The sequence below is a fragment of the Platichthys flesus genome, chromosome 23, assembly GCF_949316205.1.
Source record: "Platichthys flesus chromosome 23, fPlaFle2.1, whole genome shotgun sequence".
NCBI lineage: Eukaryota > Metazoa > Chordata > Actinopteri > Pleuronectiformes > Pleuronectidae > Platichthys > Platichthys flesus.
Genome location: NC_084967.1, coordinates 15,956,956 through 15,978,382, shown reverse-complemented (window position 1 = coordinate 15,978,382; position 21,427 = coordinate 15,956,956). Strand labels below are relative to the sequence as shown.

At 44.1% G+C, this 21,427-nt stretch overlaps 1 protein-coding gene across 4 annotated transcripts; it reads left to right on the top strand.

The window, feature by feature from the left end:
• Positions 1-1,423: 1,423 nt before the first annotated feature.
• sfmbt2 (Scm like with four mbt domains 2) lies at positions 1,424-21,371 on the top strand (the record flags this gene model as incomplete). Of its 4 annotated transcripts, none has more annotated exon segments than XM_062383176.1 (13): positions 1,424-1,663; positions 7,492-7,668; positions 8,338-8,435; positions 10,862-11,102; positions 12,572-12,592; positions 17,886-17,974; positions 18,101-18,350; positions 18,467-18,564; positions 19,456-19,557; positions 20,141-20,371; positions 20,870-20,996; positions 21,134-21,247; positions 21,329-21,371. In XM_062383176.1, coding segments are annotated over 12 exon segments (1,505 nt in total), but the record flags the coding sequence as incomplete, so codon positions are not given.
• Between the last annotated feature and the right edge of the window lie 56 nt (positions 21,372-21,427).

Genomic DNA, 21,427 nt, shown 5'->3' with positions numbered 1-21,427 from the left:
AACAAACTGCCGCGGGGCAGAAGTTGCAGGCACGAGCGTGTGTGTGCGCACGCGCGTGAAAAAGGGAGGCGTAATCCCCCCCCCTTGCGCCTGGAAAAGCCTCTTCTGTGCAGATTAACGCTGCGCACGCTCCAACCATCTGTTCCTCAAAGGCACCGGCGACCTGATGCTGCTCCTCATGTCTTTATGATTATTATCCTTCAGGTCCATTATTACACAGGACTTCAAAATAAAAACCACTATCTGATATAAGAGCCTGATCTTGAAGCCCACGTCCATCTGAAGGATTTTGAGTTGTGGCTCCTGAAAAATGAGCAAATGATTATTTAAGATTCCTCAAGAGCTGGAAGGTGATTTTGGTTAATTTTGGGGGAAACTCTGGAGGATTGAGGAGGTGGAATAATTCAAAATTTCACATGTAAAGCAACATTTTGGGGAAAAGATCATGAAAAATATATTTTCTATTGTTTCTTCCCTCTTTAATTATCTCACCACTGCAGAGTTTAAACGTTATAGCTCACAGCTGGTTCCTCACGTGAGCATTTTTTTAGTTTAATCATTCACCTGATATCATGCACTGCATTTTTCGTGTTTTCTCCAGAATACAAATACAAATGCTGAGTTTGTCTCGTGGGGGTGGGGATTTTATTTAGGTGACTTTCTGTGCGTAGAAAGGAACTGAAACCTTATTAAGGAACTTTGATCATATGGAGTCATGAGGTTTCTTATTCTCCATTTTCCTCCGTGTCAGTTGAATTTAAGTTCCACGTAATTTACTGAGCCTCTGCGTTACTATGTGTGAGTGTGGAGGTGTTAAACACAGAGTTTGAAAGGGGGGGGGGGGGGGGGGGTAATGGTGGTGGTGAAATGCGCTCCGACCACTAGAGGATAGTGTTGACTTTGATAAGAGAGAAGGTCCTGGATTGTTTTTATTTTATAAATAACAAGAAATATGAACTATGGAGGAAATTGCTTTTAAATAAGAAAATAAAAAGAAAGAAGAATTGGGTGAAAAAGCTACTTAGAAATCCTAAATTAATATCAGGATTATTCATACACATAGAGGGCTGTAAAGATGAACCACGTGCGTAGATATAGTTGTATTATCTTATCCAATAAAACTGAATCAGTCAGTGTAGATATGATATTCGTGTTATAACAGGCAGTAAGTCCTAAAATAAAAAACTGATTCCATGTGCCAGTGATGTTCACGGGATGAACACTGAGGCAGATACTTGGAGGTTAATACTATTACATCAGAATAAGCCTCAATGCGAATAAAAAAACAAAAAATCTTACGCTTCTCTTGCGTAACTCTCGTATTGTTCCGCTGCGTAATGTTCGATTCCCGCGGGGACGGACCGAGTTTCTTCTTCGTGACCCACCGAGGACGTTTCTCTCCTCTTTGGGTTTTTTATTCGTGCTGCCGCTGCGCTGGAAAGGTCAGCGGAGGAGTTGGCTTGAGAAAATATCTGTACATGTGTTTTGGACATGCGCAGACGGGAGATGCCATATTGGAACGGGGGCAGCAGCAGCAGCAGCTGAAAGACGTCGCTCGGCTCGAGCTCACGCGAACCAGAAGAGGAGAGGAAGGAGGGAGAGAAAACAGGCAGAGGAGGTCTGGAGACGAGGAGACGACGGGAGACTCGGACAGGTAAGACAGGTGAGGGCTCGTGCGCGGCCGCGAGCGTCGCCTCCACTGCGGCTGCTTCGCTTTTGTTATTTAGTCGACGAAATAAAGCCGGAGTTATTTTCTCCTCCTCCTCCTCCGCTTTAAAAAAGCCCTGAAGTGCTCACGAGGCGGTTTGTGTGGAAAGCAGCGTCGCGTCCGCGCGAGAGCAACTTGTTCCAAAGTGCCTCCTCACGCGCTGGAATTAGAACGAGCAGCTCGGTGTCTCGTGGCAGCTCCCGGTAATTCTGTTTATCACGTTATTAACTGACAGGCACAAATTACGCACAATTTAATTTTCCTGCGTCAAAAAAAAAAAAATGAATAAACACCTCGAGAGTCTGTTTAATATTTTAACTGTTTTATTTCTGCGTTTAAAAAACAACAACCCAAAAATTGATTTCAAGTTCCGAGAACAACGTGAGATTTAACGCATCAACCCACGTATTTTATTCCACACGACAGTCATGCGGGGTATTTCTCTTTTCCCCCTCCGTGCGTAAAAATCCCACGGACAACACCGGACTGTGCCAAAACGTCAAAGCACTTTCAACATGGCGGGTTCACGGTGCTCGCGGTGCGGGAAGGAACAAACTGCGCCTTCCAAATCTCTGAACTAGGAAAAAATAGAACCGCGGCAGATAGCGCGCCCGGTTCGGTCTCTTTCCGTGGACACACACGAGGGTTAGTGAATTAGATCCAAAGTGTGCGTCCTGCGCGTCCGCCGGAGTTTTTTTCCGCTGCACTTTTCAGTGTGCAAAGTCTACGCGAGCGGAGCGAGCTGGCTACACCCTGAACGCCTCATCTTCCTCATGTGCTTCCTCTTTCACTTTTATCCACTAACACTCACGCACTCACAAAAAGCTGCGGCTCGTCTCTGCGCCACGATCACACTCTGATTCCGATTCATCCAAATTCATCCAAATAACGCAAACAGCACGATGAGTTTATTCCACTTCTTGCTGTCACTCTCGCACTAATTGCGCCCTCGTTCATATTCATTTTTTTAATGATTTAATAATTACAGCACGTGTCTGTTCATTTATCACATTGTTTAATTTAGGTGTCGCTTTATTTCCCATGATTCCTCCTCCACGTTCTCTTCGTCACCTTAACGAGCAGAAACAATAAAGAGCCGTGCGTAATGTTGTGGAGACGCTGAGAGACGTTCATGAGCAGCATGAATAAATCAGGCTTCTCGTGGCTCCGCAGATATCTGCTTGGTTTCTACCGTGGAGTGGAGGATGAGGGAGAGAGAGAGGGAGGAAGGGAGAGATAAAGACAAGAAACGTGACAGAAAGAAAGAGAGAATCTAAATATGAAAATGTGTTGATGGAGAGAGGATCAATATGAGTGATTTATTGATGGACATGATCAGGACTGTAAATCTGTCTGGATTAAAGGGAGGAGGAGGAGAGATAGAAAGACAGAAAGATAGAAGAGATGTTTCTTATTTCCAGAAGAGGAAATATGAAGAGAAAGAAGGAAGTGATGATCTAGACAGAAAGATAACAGAAGGAAGATCGGAATGTACAGGGTTAGGGTTAAAAATGTTGATATTTCTATCTTTCTAAGAAGGACGGATAAAGAGAGAATGAAACATGTCTCCTTCTTTCCTTCCTCTTTCTAAAGAGAATGAAAGAAAAAAAGAGAGAATGAAACATGTCTCTTTCTTTCTTTCTTTCTTTCCTCGTCTCTCTCTCTCTCCATGGAGAGGAGGATGGATAAACAGAGAGAAGGAAACGTTGATCTCTCTCACTCCTCTTTTCCTTTCTCTCTCTCTCTCCTGTTGTCAATCTAACTCCCACTTTGTTTTTAAATAAGGGAGGACGAAGACAAATGTCACATTTTCTAAGACAGAAAGTCTTCAGGTTGTGTGTGTGTGTGTTGTGTGTGTGTGTAGTGCTTGTTTATGTGTGTGCGCTGTAGGGAGGTGTTTCCAGTCACTGATGTTGAAATAGAGGGAGTTTCCTCTCCTCCATTGGCTGCTGCCTCTGCTCGCTCTTCTCCTCCTCTGTTTGTCCGTGGTCCACCAGGGGCACTTCTCTGTTGATCTCAGCGAGCATCACAGATTGTCCTAATTGGCCGTGGAGCACACAGGCCGCATTGTGCGCACGTCCACGCTAATAACTGCAGGAATCAAGAGGAGGAAACAGAGGACAATGTTGGTTTACCAGTTCTCCCCGTTGCCCGGGAGGAAACAGCTCTTGGATGGCTCTAGAAGAGGAGAGCTTAATAGGGAGTAATGCAATAAAACCCAAGCCCATGCAGGGGTAGTTAATCTCCTAAATCCCCCATTAAATCTTTGGCGAGGATGGATTTAGGGAAAGGCAGGAGGACAACACGTGGATGCCCAGCGCCCCATCAGGAGCTAATAAATAGAAAAAACTGAAAGACCCCCCCCCCCCCCCCCCCCCTCTCTCTCAATCTGGGGTCCTGCGTCTGAGATTAATTCATCCAGACCAGTTAAATCCCCCCCGGTGCCCAATCTGGAGTGGTTTCCTGCAGGACGCTGTGGGGCCCAGCAGAGCCTCATCAGGAACAAACGATGAGGTCCAACTCAAAGGGAGAGGGGAAAAGAGTTGGCTTGTTTAAATAATGAAAAAGACATTTTACAGAACAAAAGGCTGCGGATGCTTTTCTGTCCCCGAGGGTTTGGAAACTCGTTTAACCGGCGAGGCTCCGAATCGAGAGAAGAAGGAAAACACAACTCGACACGCGTGAAACGTGTTGACAGGATGATTTACTGTTATTCTCTTGTTATATGATTAATTACAATATAACTGCTTTCACGTGTCAACAGACATTTTTCCTGAATTTATCACGAGGAGGGGAGAATGAAAATGTTCTCTACCTGCCTCAGTCCCAGTGAGATTATGTCCAGTCTGAAACAAGTGGACGCGTTGAATCAAAACTGAAGAAGGTTATAGATATCACAGTATGAAGAAGAGGAGCCAAACATGCAGAAGACATGCAGAAGACATGCTTCTTCCTCACACTAGAAAGATGATAAATCTGGATTTCACATCCGAAAACTGCGAAAAATCTAATATTAGCTGGTTCCAGATTCTGAAATGTGACAAACTGCTGCTTCTTTGTGTTGACATGCAAATTGAAGATGTGTCTTTGAGCTTATCCACTATTTTCCTACACTTATAGATTCAGCAGAAACATAATTAAAAAGGAAATCATGACTTAGTCCCTAATGGAGGAATCTAGATGTGTTTATCAGTTTCCAGTTGATTCTCTACAAACCTGCTGCCTCCTCACACCATCAGAACTCTAAATTCCCATCACTGGGAACCACTAACAGTGAGAACATTCTTCAGAACCTCTGGAAACTGAATTAACTAAAGAGTGAAGTATCTGACCTTTTTAAAATTCCATGACGTCCCCAAAAGAAGTTTGCAAAGATAATAAATATGTCCGGATGAGTTTCAGTGGAAACGTCCCGGGTGGGTTTTCTAAATATTTGGACAGCGACAAATTTCCAGTGGATTTTAAATTAAACTTTAAAAACAAGTTTTTATGGTGTTTCATTCGTGTTGACTCCGGTTTCTGAGCGAAGATGAAGCTCAAAGTCAGGACATGTTCCTTAAGTTTAAGTAAAAGATCTTGTGGACGTCATTATTTTCACTATTCATCAATCCTTAATCATATTTCTGATAAATCTATGAGTGTAGAAGTGAAACAGAAGCTCAAGGACACTTTCTTTTGAGACATGACTCATCGACTCAGGTGTCATCGTTTTTAAGTTCTTCGTCTTCGTCCTCTTCGTGTATGGCTCCTCTTCTTCAACCTGATTATTGTTTTTTGCAAGTTTTGCATCCGTCCTTTATTAGACACATCAACACTCCCACTACAAATTCCTGTATGAACTTGATTTTTCTAATTTCCCTGTTGTTTCCTCACTCAGACGTTTCACCAGGGGGCCGGACCTGTGTGTGTCAAACCAAACGGCAAACAGAAACTTATCTTACTCTCCACTTAAGGGGAATTTTAAGGGGAAATCCCGGTGATAAGAGCTGCTGTGGATCTCTTCCTCCTTCTCTCTGCCACTGGTGTTTGACTGAGGTGTAATGAGGGCTGGAGATGACGCCATGTTGACAACAGTGATGTGTCAATGCAGCTGAAGAGAGTCGGTGTTTAGGCAAGAGGCGGTGATGGGCTGCTGGGGGGGGGGGGGGCAGCAAACAGCATCATGTGAGCCAAATTAGCTCAGCTCGCTGTTTACGCAATGGATGTATGCTGGAGCCACTGTGGGACATCAGGGCTGTGTGTGTGTTTGTGAGTGGGTGGTGGGGGTTTACACACACACACACACACACACTCGGAGACACTCACACTCTTTGTAGCCTCACAGTTCTGTAAACACGCTCGGCTCAAACAGCAGCCGGAGGAGCAGCGTCTGCTCATGAGCTTGGATTTGATTTTTCTGCGTTCCAGAGAATATTGTTTGATTCTTTCTCTTTTCCAACTTTTTGGCTCAAAATCAAGGAAATTGTTTCGTTTCTCTCCGGGACGCTGGTTTCAGAGTTGGGAGTGAACACAGGATGTGGAGCTGCGTTCGGCGTGATGGAGAACGTCTGCGTGACGGCAGCGTGCCTCCGTGTTAATTGCCAGGTTGATGAAAGTGGGTGGAAGTCGGGGGGGGGGGTGAGTCACAGGCGATGTGACTGCATGACCGAGGACGGCTGCCAGACGAGAGACAAACAAGGTCTGTTGTTGTGAAGGCGACAAGCTGATCTACACATATAACACTGAGCTGAATATTCATAGTTCAGTGGTTCTGATCTGGGAAATGAAAACTATTTAAAAACAGGTTTGAGATTTAGATCTGGGAGGAAGGAAAGAAGAGACGTGGTGAGATTATGGATTTTATTATATTCTTATGGCAAAATCCATGATATCTAATTATCTCTCAATATTTAATGATTGAGACGAATGAGTGAACTGTCAACTTGCAACAGGAGGAGACACGTCAGGATGTGTTTGATCCAACTGTCAGTGAGTGATTGATTGATTGATTGATCACATCACACGTCTGCCTCATTAATCAGAGCAGCACGTCACAGTGTCAGGAGAAAACAAAACCTTCTGAGTCTTTTCAGACAAACAAGTCAATCAGTAACAATCAGCTGTTGATTTGTGAGGAAGATGAAGTTAGTTTGATAATCACCAGTCAGACGTGAGTTCCTTCCTCTGCAGCTCATTCAAGCTGCTTCTGTTCAACAGAGCACAGAGGGAGAAACTTTAAAACTGTGTCTTTGCTTCAGGTGGAGTTTGTATTAGTAGAACAACTCATTTCCTGTTGGCTGATAACATTGTTTTGTTATGAATCGTTCAAACATGATCGGTGTCAGTGTTTATGGTTTAATCAAATTGAGTAAATGTTGCAGAAGAATGAAAGTTCTATATATATTTTATTCAGTTATTTATAATAAAGGTTAAAAACTTTTTTCTTAAATATATAAATCAGCTGATTAATCTGTATTGTAATTATTTTACTTCCTAATATCGGCATCGAGCTGAAAATTACTTTATTTGTTTTTAAATGATGACGTCAGAAACTCATGTGCCACCAGCTTCACTAACTTCCCGACTTGTTGTTCGGACTCGAGGTGAAGTTCACGTAATTTCTCAGATTTCTCCGACGCCATATGTTCTTCCTCTTGTAAACGTCATGAATCCATATTCACCGTCACTTCCTGCCGGCTCGTGTCATTCCAGTTTTTCTACTCTGTCGAACTCTGATTGTTTTAAGACACAGGATCTTATGAAGTAGATCAGCATGTTAACTCCGAGGGTGTCTCCTGCTCCAGGGGCGTCGAGGGAAGCGAGCGATGCAGTGAGGAGGAGCTGAACCCCCTCAGGTCGGAAGCTGACACTCACCAGGAGGAGGAGGAGGATGCAGTCCGGCGCTCAGGAGCAGCCGCTGGCGCTCACCTCCATCAGGCCGTACAACTCCACCAATGGGAAGGAAGAGGAGGTGAATACAGGTGAGGCCCCCGAGCTGCGTGTGGAGACAGATGGAGATGAATACGATTTCTGGACGTCACAGACTGTGTTTTAATATTTGTCTCTAAATTAAACTTCTTCACTGGTTTTCTGTCTGTTTGTATAGTTTGTTTTGTCTTGAGTTTCAAAGTGTGTTTAAATGTCGATGTGTAAATGAAGGATACGTACTTTACTCAAGTAGAAAAGTTGCGTGGTACTTTTGTGTAATGAGAAGAAAGGGTGCAAACTTTGTTGTGCGTGCGTGTGTGTGTGTGTGTGTTCTGACCCTACAATCTGTTTGAAACGAAATCCATCAAAACATCAGCGTCTCACTGCTCCCTCTCATTAGACAGAGCAGGGTCAGTCCTGCATAATTCACACAGACACACACACAGACACACACACACATACACAGAGACACAAACACACAGAAACACAATGGAAAAAACCTGACACTCAGAACAACTGTCACCTTCAGCAGGAGCATTTGCAGAATCACGTAAGACGACGACTACCGAAGCGCTGTGAACACAACACAAACACACACATCCCCCCCACCCCTCTGTGAAGTTTGTGTTGTGATTGTATCGATGTGTATCATTTTTCTACATTTACAAAATGTTCCTCTGTCCCGTGTGTTTCTGTGCTGACGAGGTTTCTCCTTCACGCAGATGCTGAGTCCGTGGAGGAGGAGGAGGCGGAGTTTAACTGGGAGGAGTTCATGGAGGAGACGGGGGCGAGCGCCGCCCCGCACACCACCTTCAAACATGTGAGTCACGGCGTATGATCTGCCCCCCCGCTGATCCGTTAAACACAGCCTCTCAGGTGTAAGTGCCACATGCAGAGATCCTTTAACGACGTGTTGAAGAGAGCCGGGGCTCAGCGTCACCGCGGTGTGATGCTGAGCAACCGAGAGCTCTCATTGGCTGAGACCCCTCGTGACGCACGTCTCTTCACACGACCTCCGCTGCCTTTTGTAAAACACAGTTGTGGGTAATTACCGACGCAGCAAAGAAAATACACTGAATACAAATTGGCCTTTTTTTGAGGGAAGGTCATTAAAATGATTTAGTGACAGAAATCTCAGGGTTGAATCGAACACTTTGGATTCTGAGGCTCGTTTTTTAATTTCAGGATTAATCATCCACCCCCGGCCTTTTCTGGATCTTTGCTCTCAAATAAAACCATAAGAGTAAGATGAGGATTTTATTCTAAATAACGATTCAGGGCAGTTGTGAACAGAAATGATGTTCAGGTGGATTTTGCATTTATCAAGCATTTGAAATGAAGGGTTTGTTATCCTTTGGACTTTATTCTTACATTTAACTTAGATATGCAAAATGTGTTCTATCGCTGCTTCTCGTTCGGAGTATTTTTTAAAACGAAACAGTCAACAGCAGAATAAACCACACGCACATTTTTGAAGAGTTAGGGTCAGATTCTGTGTGATGCACCGCCCGGCCTCCAGGGCGGTTGGCGAAGGCGTGGACGTGTCTCCCGGTGACTCTTGAGGAAGCTCGTTTCCCCGTTTCAGCCGCTTGCATCACTCACAGATTTGGAATATGTGGGTTTATACACGCTGCCCTGTTGTGGGACACACTGCGGCGATTTGGGCTTCCCCCCCCCCCCACCCGGAAGCTAAATTGCCTCGTTGGTAAGTGGATTGAGTAACTGGGAAACAGACCATGAATTCCCCCGGAAAAATGTGATTCAGTAAAGTGCAGCCCTCGTCCCTCGCTCGCTCGCTGGCCCGCTCTCCCTCTCTGCCTGGACAAATTGAAACAGTGATTTCTCTTGGGCCTCCAAACACACACACACACACACACACACACACACACACAGACACACACAAAAGCCGCCTGTAGCTCTCTTACATAAGCCAACCGGAGTGATACAGCACGTTTGCATTGTTGCAGCAGGAAGTCACGGGGGCCATTTGTATTGTGTTTATTTCTAAGATGTTGGCTTTTTCCATTCACTTGTGAGTTTGTGTGTGTGTTTTGTGCGAGCGCTGAATGCGAACATCCTGTTTGGCTCGTAGGGTTCTCAAGAATTGAACTGGCAGCCTGTGGCTATGGTGGAAACAAGTTCCCGTAGCTGCTGTCATGAGGACTCTGGTTTTTACTTTGTTAAAATGAATCAGAGGCCTGAGTCATTAGATTGTTACTAGAGGTCATGAGGCTGGAACTGAAAAACACTTTCCCATTAGCGATTAGTTATTGGTTCAATTAATTGTCTGTAAAAGGTCAGATAAATATCACGCGTTATTTTTTCTCTATTGTCGTTTAGTGAAATTATAGAAAGATTAAATATATTTTAAATATCGATGAAGCACAGGTCTAAATATCGTGACCTTTTAAAAGAGCCCAGGTAAAATAATTATTTTCTTTATTCAACTTCTTTATATCCGGTTGTTTTGGTGTTTTTCTTTTTTATTTACAGTAATTTATAATAATGTCAAACTGTAAAACATCAAACCTCGGTTACATTCCTTTGTCTTGAGCGGTTTGTTAACGACGTCTTAGGAAATAATTGACAAATTCTTTTGATATATATATTTACATTGGCTGTTATATCAGCATTGGAATTTGGTGTCCCTCCCTAATCTCCGTGTTTCCTTTTGGCTCGAGTCCTTTACAGCTGTTGCCTCCGTGACGCCAGCTGCTGAGTCTCTTATTCATTAGAACCAGCTCGACCTCGATGATGTCATCAGCGTCACTCTCTCCCCCCCGCTGCGCCACAGGAGACGTGTAACACCTGCCAACTACTTCCCATTAACTGACGCTTATGTGTAAAACTACTTCCCCTTCGCACTTCACGTCCATTTCCTCTAAATTAAAAACTCTTTACTCAGAAACCAGTGATCATCCCCAGCAGAGCGTCACACAGAGGAAACTGCTGAGTCATGTTTTCACTGAGGGGGTTCTAACCTGAGATCCTCACAGACACGGCAGATCAGGGTCCAACAGGGCGAGACCGGCTGTCAACAAACCCTGAGCTCCACCTGAAAGAGAAACTGAACACAAATATTAAACTAGTTACTCAATCTGCTGATTAACATCCCCCCCCTGGTTCACCTTTGACCTCTGGTGCTTGCTCAGGCTGTGTGTCTGTAAATAAATGTGTTATCTCATTGATTGATGAACTTAGAGTAAAATATAAATATTAATGAGGTTGTGTCCCCCCCCCCCCCAGGTGGAGATCAGCCTCCAGAGCAGCTTCCAGCCCGGCATGAAGCTGGAAGTGGCCAATAAGAGCAGCCCGGACTCGTACTGGGTGGCCACCATCATCACCACGTGCGGCCAGTTGCTGCTGCTGCGCTTCAGCGGCTACGGCGACGACCGCAAGGCCGACTTCTGGTGCGACGTGATGACGGCCGAGCTGCACCCGGTGGGCTGGTGCGCCCAGAACAACAAGACCCTCATGCCCCCTGAAGGTAGGAGGCCACACGGTGATCTGTCACACACACAGAGACACACACACACAGACACACACGGTTAGATCAATATCCACAGAAGCACATGAACGTGTGATGTTTCTCTCTGATCCTGAGGAAGCTTTTTATAACACATCAGGTTTGGTTTGGTTTAATTAAAGTGTTTTATTTTATAGTCACGGCTCATTATGATATAAACAATAGAGCGTAACAGCGACCTTTCAGAAAATCTTTATAAAATTAGTATTCACTATTACACCCGAGGACTGTGGGTAGTGTAGTTCTCCACACGTGCACATGATATCACACTGACTTGAGTCTTTTAATATAACTTTGTTTTCTCAAGTTGTTTGTGGTGAATCTACTTTGGATGGTTAAAATATTATGGCTGATAATCAAAACCTCTATCAGGAATCGAACGGGATTATTACTGCTCTATGCACGTTGATATTTTACCAGGTTTTGTTGCAATATCACCAGTGAACACAGAGGTTTTAAAACTTTATTAAACATTCTAAATTTTCTATGAATTTATCAGCTTTTGTATTTGGCAAAAAATGGATTTTTAAAGTTATTTTTGTATTTGTTGTTGTATTTTCTTGTTGGAACATTAACTTGTTCACTGTCAATTGGTGGGAAGTGTCTCTAAGGTGTGAAGGGAGCTTAAATGTGTGTTTAATCCTTTTATTGAGGCATTTGTGTCTTTAGATATTAACTGTTAGTTACAAAAGTGTCTCTATAAGGAAAAATATGTGTAAAGAAAGCAATTGATAAGCAGATAAGGTTAGAATTTTACAACTTGGCTGTTTAATACTGAATGAGAAGAAAGGTTTGTTTGGCACACACACACACACACACACACACACACACACGCGCAAACACACACAAACGCACAAACACAACATGTGAGCACTTCCCACCTTTCAATGGATGCTTTAAATAAACTCAGTAGAAAGACAGGTTTCCCTTCGAGTGCCTCGACTGTCAGGACGTCTCAGACGACATTTTTCTAAACGCCCTCGACATCACGGCGTTCAGCCTCGGCCACGTTGAAACAGGAAGTGGTCGTTTGAGACCTGCTCCCCTCAAAATAAAACGTCACCCCTAAACGTTTCCCAGCAGCCTCTCTGCTCTTATTGTGACATTTCCACCTGCAGCGACCATATCTATATATAAATATACATCTATATATAAAAGTCTGTAAAGTCAAAGGACCCCACGGCAGCAAACCATGTGATGAAGTCCGTTCTCTATCGAGGCCTCTGCAACAACTACACACTCACAGACACATTCTGAGTTGCTTCATTTCAAGGCTTTGCATCATTTCATGCACTTGTGTGTGTGTGTGTGTCTGGTGTGTGTGTGTGTGTGATTGAGTCAGCAGGTATTGTGTATTATTTTCCAGTGCTTGCACCGGTTTTACCTACAGTCACCTGTTTGTGTTTGTTTCCTTTTCGTTTGTCTCTCAGATAACATTTACCTAAGAAAAGGTAAGCAGCTCTAATGGTGCCTCTCACTAACCCCCCCCCCCCGCCCGGCTCACTAGTGGCCGACAGCAAATCAACACTGTGTCCACGTTAGAGCTGCATGTGCAGTCCGTGTGCTTCCTCCTCCTCCTCCTCCTCCTCTTCTAATCTCTGCAGGAAGTGACCTCACAGCTCACGCTTCGCCTCTTCTTGCATGTGCCTCCTTTCTAGCTGAGTGCTTAGTGTCTTAGCGGAGCGATAACACACACACACACACACACACACAAAGACACACACACACACTCTGCCTGCTGTGCTCGTATGATAAAGCGTAGAACAGCAGCGGCTCGGTCCGAGATGTGATGCTTTGATACAAACGCTGTTTCCTGTGTCAGGGAGAAAAGAAGGTCACTCCTCCGCCAAACGACCACGGTCAGAAGTGGAACAGCTGCTGAGAGTGAAATGTGTTTTCCTCAGATATGATCATCATGCGTCACTGAACTGGCAGCGACTCTTCATCTTAAATGAGCTTTTCTGAGGAAGGACAACATTAATATTAGCTTTCTATCGATTTGTGTCTTCTATATTCTGGAGCCTGACTGATGGATTCAGCCTTTCACCGACATTCCAGTGTCACCATCGTTATTGTTTCTATTAATTCATCGTTTAGTCGATAAACCATCAGATAAACACTCGTTAGTTTCTCAAGTGGACGAGTGAGAGGCTGCAGACACAACATGTCTCACTGGAATAAGAAGTGTTTAATATCGAGTCACAATTACATTTCAATCTTATTAGGTTATAAGGAAATCTTAGAAATTAATGGATTTACAGTCTTTAAAAATGAAATGTTAAACCTGAGATGCTCTGATCACTCTTTGTGTGTGTGTTTGTGTGTGTGTGTGTGTGTGTGTAAAAAAAACGGTTTGACCACACGGTTCATCAGTTATAGTTTCCCACAATCCTCCACTGCAGATAGAAGTCACCTCTGAATTATAGATGTCCATTTGTTCCCAGAGCATTTTAAAATCTTCCATTTCAGTTTAAAGTTCATCCTCGACCTCGGAAAAACATCCTTTTTGTCTTATTTTAAGTTCAGTGAGAATAAAGCACTCGGATCCTTATTTGGAAATGGAATGATGTCGAGTCATGTGGTCTCTTAAAGGGCCGGTTCACCCATTCTACAGAGAGACATGACTCGCTCTCACTTCCTGTTTCACTTTTTCATTTGTGAACACTGTGAACTCCACCAATCAATCATCAACCAATCAATCAATCGATCAATCAGATAATGAGAATTACTCACAACTAATAAAAATGCTAAAACTGAAACACCATGAAAATAGATTGTAAAAGCTAAAATAACAATTAAATGCAAGAAAAGAAGTCAATTAAAGGGATAAAATAATAATAATATTAAGGTTCAAATGGAATGAAATGGACAATATAAATGCACAATTTTTTTTTTTTAAACCATATTTAATCAAATCCCAGGCTGAGCAGAATCAAACAATGATATAAACATTATTATATATCGACATCTATTTGGTTCAGACTTTTTGGGTTGTGAGAGAATTAGTAGATTTGATCAGATTTCTCTCTCATTCAGATCTTCAGTTTCACAATGAGTCTGTATGAAGCTGATCTCATTGGTTGCCTGGTAACGAAGCAGCAGCAGCAGTTTTTAGAATCACGCCCCCCCCCCCCCCCCCCCCCCCGAGACAAGGCCTCTTCGTTTTTCACAACTTAGCGCGACAGAAAAATGTTGTTTACTGCAAAAACACAAAATCTGACTCTCGTAGTGTTTCTTATATCTGAATTTGTCAAATTAAAACCCCCCCCCCCCCCCCCCCAGATGTGTGAACTCACTTGTGAAACGCACAAACACACACATTTCCTCTTTCTCAGCTCCAACACTTTAAATGCTTTTCACGCTGACTGATGCTTCTGTGCTCATCAAACCAAATGAACCAGTGTGTCTGTTTGTGCGTCTGCAGCTCAGCGGAGGATTAGGTTCATGTTGAAAAAGATTACGGGAATAATATTTGTATGCGAGTAAAAATTATGACTTTCATCTTGAAATATTACAAAATGATTTACATAAAAAAACATGTAAAATCTTTATTTCTATTATTCACCCGGCATCAACTCTGCAGCCGACACAAATCTCATGTAAAACAGTGTTGAGAGTGAGTCAGGCTGCCCCCCCCCCCCCCCCCTGCCTGGCTGAAACCCCAAAATTTGCATCACCTCACTATGGTTGTGTGTTTGTGTTGTGTCACTAAAGAAGAATGTCTGTTTGTGTGAATAGGTTTCATTTTCATAAGGCGTGTGTGACGAATGTAGAAAAGAATCAAAGGCTGTCTACGTCATACACACACCCAGCCACACACACACACACCCATACCCCCCCACACACACACACCCCTGTCCCTGCAGGGCCCTTTAACACTCACCGCTAACTTACACTAAGATAATTTATATTTACCGACCCTGCTGTAATAATCCCTGTCATGATTGCGGCAATAAAAATGTTAACAACATGATGTGAACGTTTGCAGGCGTGACTTCGCCACACACACACACATACACACACACACACACACAGCAGCTGCCAGGCGTCTCTCAATAAACACACTTAACTGCACCGTGTGGCATTTTACATGAGCTGCACTCATTAGGCTCTCGGCCTGTTTGGGAAGCCTGTCAGTTGAAATGGAGTTAGATTAAAATGGCTTTCTACCCCTCGTGTATTTTCATAATGACGGGAGGAGATGGACGGACGGACAGACGGGGGGGGGGGGGTAATTTGCTCCCATTAGCTCTGATTAGAATCTGGGATTGTGCCTGAAACACAGAGACGCTTCTTCTTCTTCTTTAATTACGACATTGATTGCTTTTTAAATAAAACGGGGGGATTGTTTAGAGACGTGGAGCCGGACCAAGATGCAAATGTTTCATACGTTTCCTCTTTAGTTCTTCCTTTTTCTTTTTTTCACGCTAGATATATTTTCTTCAGCTGCAGGTTTTAGTGCAACGTGTTCTTCTGGGAGAGAGAAAGGGGGAGAGGGGTGAGGCTGGCACAGGGATAGTGAAGGAGAATGTAGGAGGAGTGGTGTGTGTGTGTCTGTGTGTGTGTGTGTGTGAGTGTGTTTTTAAATACCTCCTCCCTCAAGGTTAATTAAACACTTATTGTTACGTGGAATCTGGGATTTCACCTCGTCTGCTGCCTTCAAGATGGAAAGGAAGAATAATAGAATTTATTTATCAATGCAGCAATACAGCGTAATTAAACTGCAAGCATAGTGTGTGTCTGTGTGTGTGTGTGTGTGTGAGGAAGAGAAAAGGTTTGAGTTTGCGTGTTTCGCTTTCTCCTGCTGCTGCACCACTCTAAACGGCTTCATGAGTAACCTCTACAGGAATCTGTAAAAATAGTTTATCTATTTCTGCACGGCCCAACATCAGCACGGCACAGTGTTTGTCTGTGTGTGTGTGTTTGTGTGTGTTTGTGCAGGCATGTATGGGTGCAGTGTTTGTGTGTGTGTGTGCAGCCGTGAGGAGAGAAAATAGTCTCACAGGAAAAAACACTATTATTAACCAGGCGTGCGGAGGGAGAGCGTCTGGGCCGCGGAGACGCTGGCGTTCCAGTCACAGGACGAACCACCGGCACATCGAGTCATCGGGCAGAAAAATACCAGAGTTGTTGATTTGATTCAGACGGGACCCTGGGGGGGGGGGGGGTTGTTATTGATCCGGTCTCACAATTCAATTCCATCTTTAAAAAGCCTCCGCGGAGCAAACTGTCAGTTAAATTTACTAAAATCTCTCGGATTGGAAAATGAAGTGATTTTCAGTTCACAGGATCTGTCTCGTTTGTTCAGGAAATATGTGTCGGGAGTTATAGTGTCTTTCCTGAAGGTCATGACCTCAAAACACTAAATCTAACTCCACAAGGATTGTTTATGTGTTTACAAAACTCGACAACGTTTTGCACAGATTAAACATTCACTGGAAAAAATCAGATTTCATCAAGTTCCATGAATTATTCTCTGAGAAATCTGTGAAAATGTAAGAAAACAAAAACCACAATGTTAAAGAAAGTGAATTTTTTTTTAAATGTATTTATTTTATTTACTTATTTATTTACTGACTGTTTTTTAAGACTACTGACAGGACAGGGGCACTTTAGAGGCCAATCAAATTAGATCTGAGGTCAGTTATTTATTGATGAATATTAATCAGGACGTGAAGAGGATTTTAACAAAGATAGAAAGTGTTTCAGGAACAAACCTTGAAGCTGCTGCATTGAGACCCCCCCCCCCCCCCCCCCCCCCTCAATGTTTACTGAAGATTCATAGCAGTAAACAAAGAGCTTGATAGATACGACGTTAGTCTCCTGCTGGGAAACTCCAGCTCGTCAGCGAGTCGGAGTCGCTCTGGAACTCAGAGGCTCCAACACGTGTCTGAGTGGTTAGCTTGAAGAGGACTAGATAATCAGGAGGCAAATGAAAAGCAAAGCAGCGATGATATAACCCCACTGCACCCTGGGAAACAGGAAGTGAAAATAACCGAGTGCAGAAAATCATATTCACGGCAGTTTAGTCTGTTGAGTTTCAAGAGAACATGGAGATTAAAAAGTAGATAAAACCAAAACTAATTCATATAAATAACACAATGACCTCAACTGTCACTTTGATTTCATTACAATTCACTGATCGCTGCATAAATGAGGAAGTTACGAGTCACATGATCATTCATATCAAAACCGCTCTGACCCTTTTTTCTATTTGAGTTTGATTTCTATTGTCTTTTATTTATTATTTTTGTTTGATTTTTTTTAATTTTCTGATTATTCTCTTGATTCTATATGATTTTATTATTTTCGTTTTCAGCTCTTTGTTCATCTGCAGGTGTTTTTAAACGTGCGCGTAAATCCTATATATATGTGAAATTCTGATATATCTATAATATTATCCTTCAGGACATGATTTTATCATATGGAGGCTTAAAAATGTCTGACCTCCGCTATGAACCAGAATTTGCATTACTGTTCTGCAGCGTGAATGAATCCACTGGAGCTTTTTCCAGGAAACAAAACACTGAATATTAATTTCTCACCTCTTTTATGAAAATGCCTGAAACATTCACATCTGCATTTCAATTAAAACGTCCGTATTTGCCTTTTTTCCGGTGTATGCATGAACTGACCTGCACATGCTGCTGCTCTGTGATGACACGTATTTCATAAGAACATTTAGAATCTTCACCTCCATCGTCTGCGTGTTCATCAGTGTTTGGTTTTTAACTCTTCTTGCAGCCATCAAGGAGAAATACAGCGACTGGACGGAGTTCCTGGTTCAGGACCTGACGGGATCCAGGACGGCGCCGGCCAACCTGCTGGAGGGGGTGAGTGGTCATCCACCTGCAGAACATCTCACAGGGAACCAGGGAGCGGGATCCATGTTCCCTGCAACTCTGAGATGGTTCCTAGAGCTTATTGAATACCTTAAACTGTCTTTGTTTCTCCGTCAGCCTCTGAGAGGGAAGAACACGGTGGACCTGATCGTCGAAGGCTCCGTCTTGGAGCTTCAGGACGTCTCAGATCCGTTCCTGTTCTGGCCCTTCAGAGTCGTGCAGAACGTCGGAGGGAGACTTCGCCTGCGCTGTGCCGGCCTCTCTGAAGACCAGCAGGCTCAGGACTCGTGGCTGTTCTACCTGGACGTCAGACTCCGGCCCCTCGGCTGGGCCCTGGAGAACCAGCTCGCCTTAGAACCGCCCACAGGTGAACACAACACACGTGATCAGATGTTCACAGTCGGACTCAGCTGCTGGGATTCGTTCAACCCAACTCCACGTCATCTGTTATTAATTCTGAATATATGATGTCTCGTCTCTTAGAGCTTCGGTCCCTGAAGAGCGCCCCCGACTGGCAGGAGGCTCTGGAGGAGGCGCGGCTCCTCGGACAGAAGAACCCGCTGCCGCTCGAGGTGTTCAAGGTGAGGAGGAGTTCACACGTGTCTGCCCTTCAGTGCTTGTGCAGGGTTGGCACAGAGCCAGGCCACTAGGGGGGTGGGGGGGGGGGTTTCCACTGTAACAGCTGTAGTTGATTTACGATGTGAAACCTGGAAAGTCATTGAGAAGTTTAAAAAGACAGAGTTCTCTCTAGAAAACCTACAACTGGTCAAAAAGCTGTATTTTCTAGGATATTGAAATACTTTCTACGTATATAAATACTAAGCGTAGGGACGTGAAAAAAGACACCAGACTTTATCCTGCCCGAAGCAGCAGAGTGAGCGACTGCATCAAAACAAACAGAGGTGAACTTTGAGCCGAGCACAAGATAAATCTGAAATGAATGAATCAGTAACACGGAGGAAGACGGAAGCTTCAGGAGAAAGAAAACAAGACTCAACTGACTCAGCGCCTCTGTCGTACAGGAAGTGACGTGTTCATGAGTAGAAGAAGAACCAGGTCGTTGTGGTACTTTTACTCAAGTACATTGTTAGAAACATGTTTTGTAAGGTCAGCGTGACCTTTGACCACAAAACTCGAATCACTTAATCCACCAGGGAACGTTTGTACCAAAATTAAAAGGATTATCTTGAGGGAACAAGTTCTTTTAAGATCTTTGAGTCCAAATGAATGTTTGTGCCAAATCTGGAGGAATTCCCTGAAGGTGTTCCAGAGATGTTGTGTTCACAAGGTCAAAATGAATCTGCTCTGTAAGGTCACAGCCTCCTGAAGTAAACACCAACATGTAGTTAGGCCTGAGGGTCCCCAGCACTTTGATATACAACTTAAAGAACCTCCTAATGAACCCAGGCAGGGGTTTGCATGACCTACATTGTTGAGCACCAGGTCTCACAGTCTCGTCTCTGCTGTGTCAGGACCACGTGGACCTGCCCGAGCTGTCCTTCAGGACGGGGATGAAGCTGGAGATGGTGTCCCCGTGGGAGCAGCTCAGGATCTGCCCCGTCTCCGTCACCAGGGTGAGTCGTCGGGTCGAGACATTCACAACACAACTTCTAATCTGCAGGAACAAAAACACAAAGGCACTCCCCACATTCCTCAGACGCCTTTATTAATGAGATTCTTCCGAAGAGGCGGCTTCGCTCGTCGGGCTTGTTTTACGCTGACGTGTTTATTGACGAGTTGGTTCCAGAGAAGTTTACATTGTGTTCTGAGGAATCTGGTCTCCTGTGTGAGACACTTAGATTCATCATGTCTTAGTTTTGTTTTTACAGTGTCCTTTTATGTATGATTGAACTCTTCACTTGTGTTTATAGCAAGATTTGTATGGATCGGTGGTTCAGTACCAGTGTTTATGTTTAAAGAGATTTGAACTTTTATTTTACAAAGTAAACAGTGTGGAAAAGATGTTAAGTTATTTTTTATACTTATATTTAGTTGTGTTTATACAAGTTACAGTTGAAAAACAGTAGAGTCTGAGACATCCTGACTTTTACTGCACAAATCCTGGATCACTACATTTCCCATGATGCACCTCTACAGGATATTTGTTTCCATCAAGCAGGAGAATAAAAGAAACCGATTCTTCTTCTCCCTCCTCAGGTCTACGATAAGATCTACTTCCAGGTGACGCTGGACGAGCTCTCGGTGGACGTGAAGCCTCGCTCCGTGGTGTGTCACGCCCGCTCGCCCGGCATCCTGCCCGTCCAGTGGTGTCTGAAGAACGGCGTGGTCCTGGAGAGGCCGCCCGGCTACGAGGGCCAGGACTTCGACTGGGCCGACTACCTGAAGCAGAGCGGGACGGAGGCGGCGCCCGACGCCTGCTTCCCTGATGTAGGACCAGACGCTTTTTTAAACATCAGATGATACAGATTAAAACACGCCTTGTTTGTTTTCTTTTACTGTTAAAATCATTAAGCTTCTTTTATTATATTTCTTAGAATGTCAAAAATCTGTCCAGAACTTTATCTGATCTTGATTTCACTGACACACACATGTAGTAGACACCAAACCCAATCACACTATGACCTCACCGGGTTTTCGTTACACAAACTTAATCTCGGCCTCAAATTTGACACAAACGGAGACTTTAATGGGTTTTTGTGTCTCAGTGAAACACAATGAATCTGCAGATTCACTGTTGTTACACTGTAAAGGCTTCAAGGGTAAAAACCAGAGGAAAATCTGTTCTGAATATCAGATAATCTGAGTTTAGCTTCAGGTTATCTCAGGTCGGAGCTGCGTCCTGAATGTAAAATAAACTCTGCCTCTGTGTGTCTGTGTTTGTGTGTCTGTGTCTGTGTGTGTGTGTGTGTGTCTGTGTGTGTCTAGACATGGCAGAGCAGAGGATTTACCAAGGACATGTGGCTGGAGGCGGTCAACCCTCAGCGGCCAGTGGAGGTGTGTGTGGCTCAGATCACACAGGTCAGAGGACGCCTGCTGTGGCTCCGACTGGAAGGTACAGAAGTATGTGTGTGTTTGTTTGTGTGTGTGGTGGATTAAGAGGCCTCCTGCTGTGTGTGTGACCGAAGGTAAACACCTGTGTGTGTGTGTGTGTGTGTGTGCCAGCTCCCTCATCTGTCCTCCTGTCTCCAGGTGTGACCAAGCCCCTGTCCGAGTGCATCGTGGACGTGGAGTCCATGGACATCTTCCCCGTCGGCTGGTGTGAGGCCAACGTTTACCCCCTGACCCCCCCGCTCAGACCTGTCTGTATGTTCACACACACACAGACACACACATTTCCCTGTCTGTTTTAGGACAATACAAACTCCTACTGTCTCTCGTCCACAGGCCAGAAGCAGAAGAAGATCGCAGTGGTTCAGCCAGAGAAACAGTAAGAACCCAGTGTGACTGTCCCTTTAAGAAACCACATGTCAATCCACCACATCT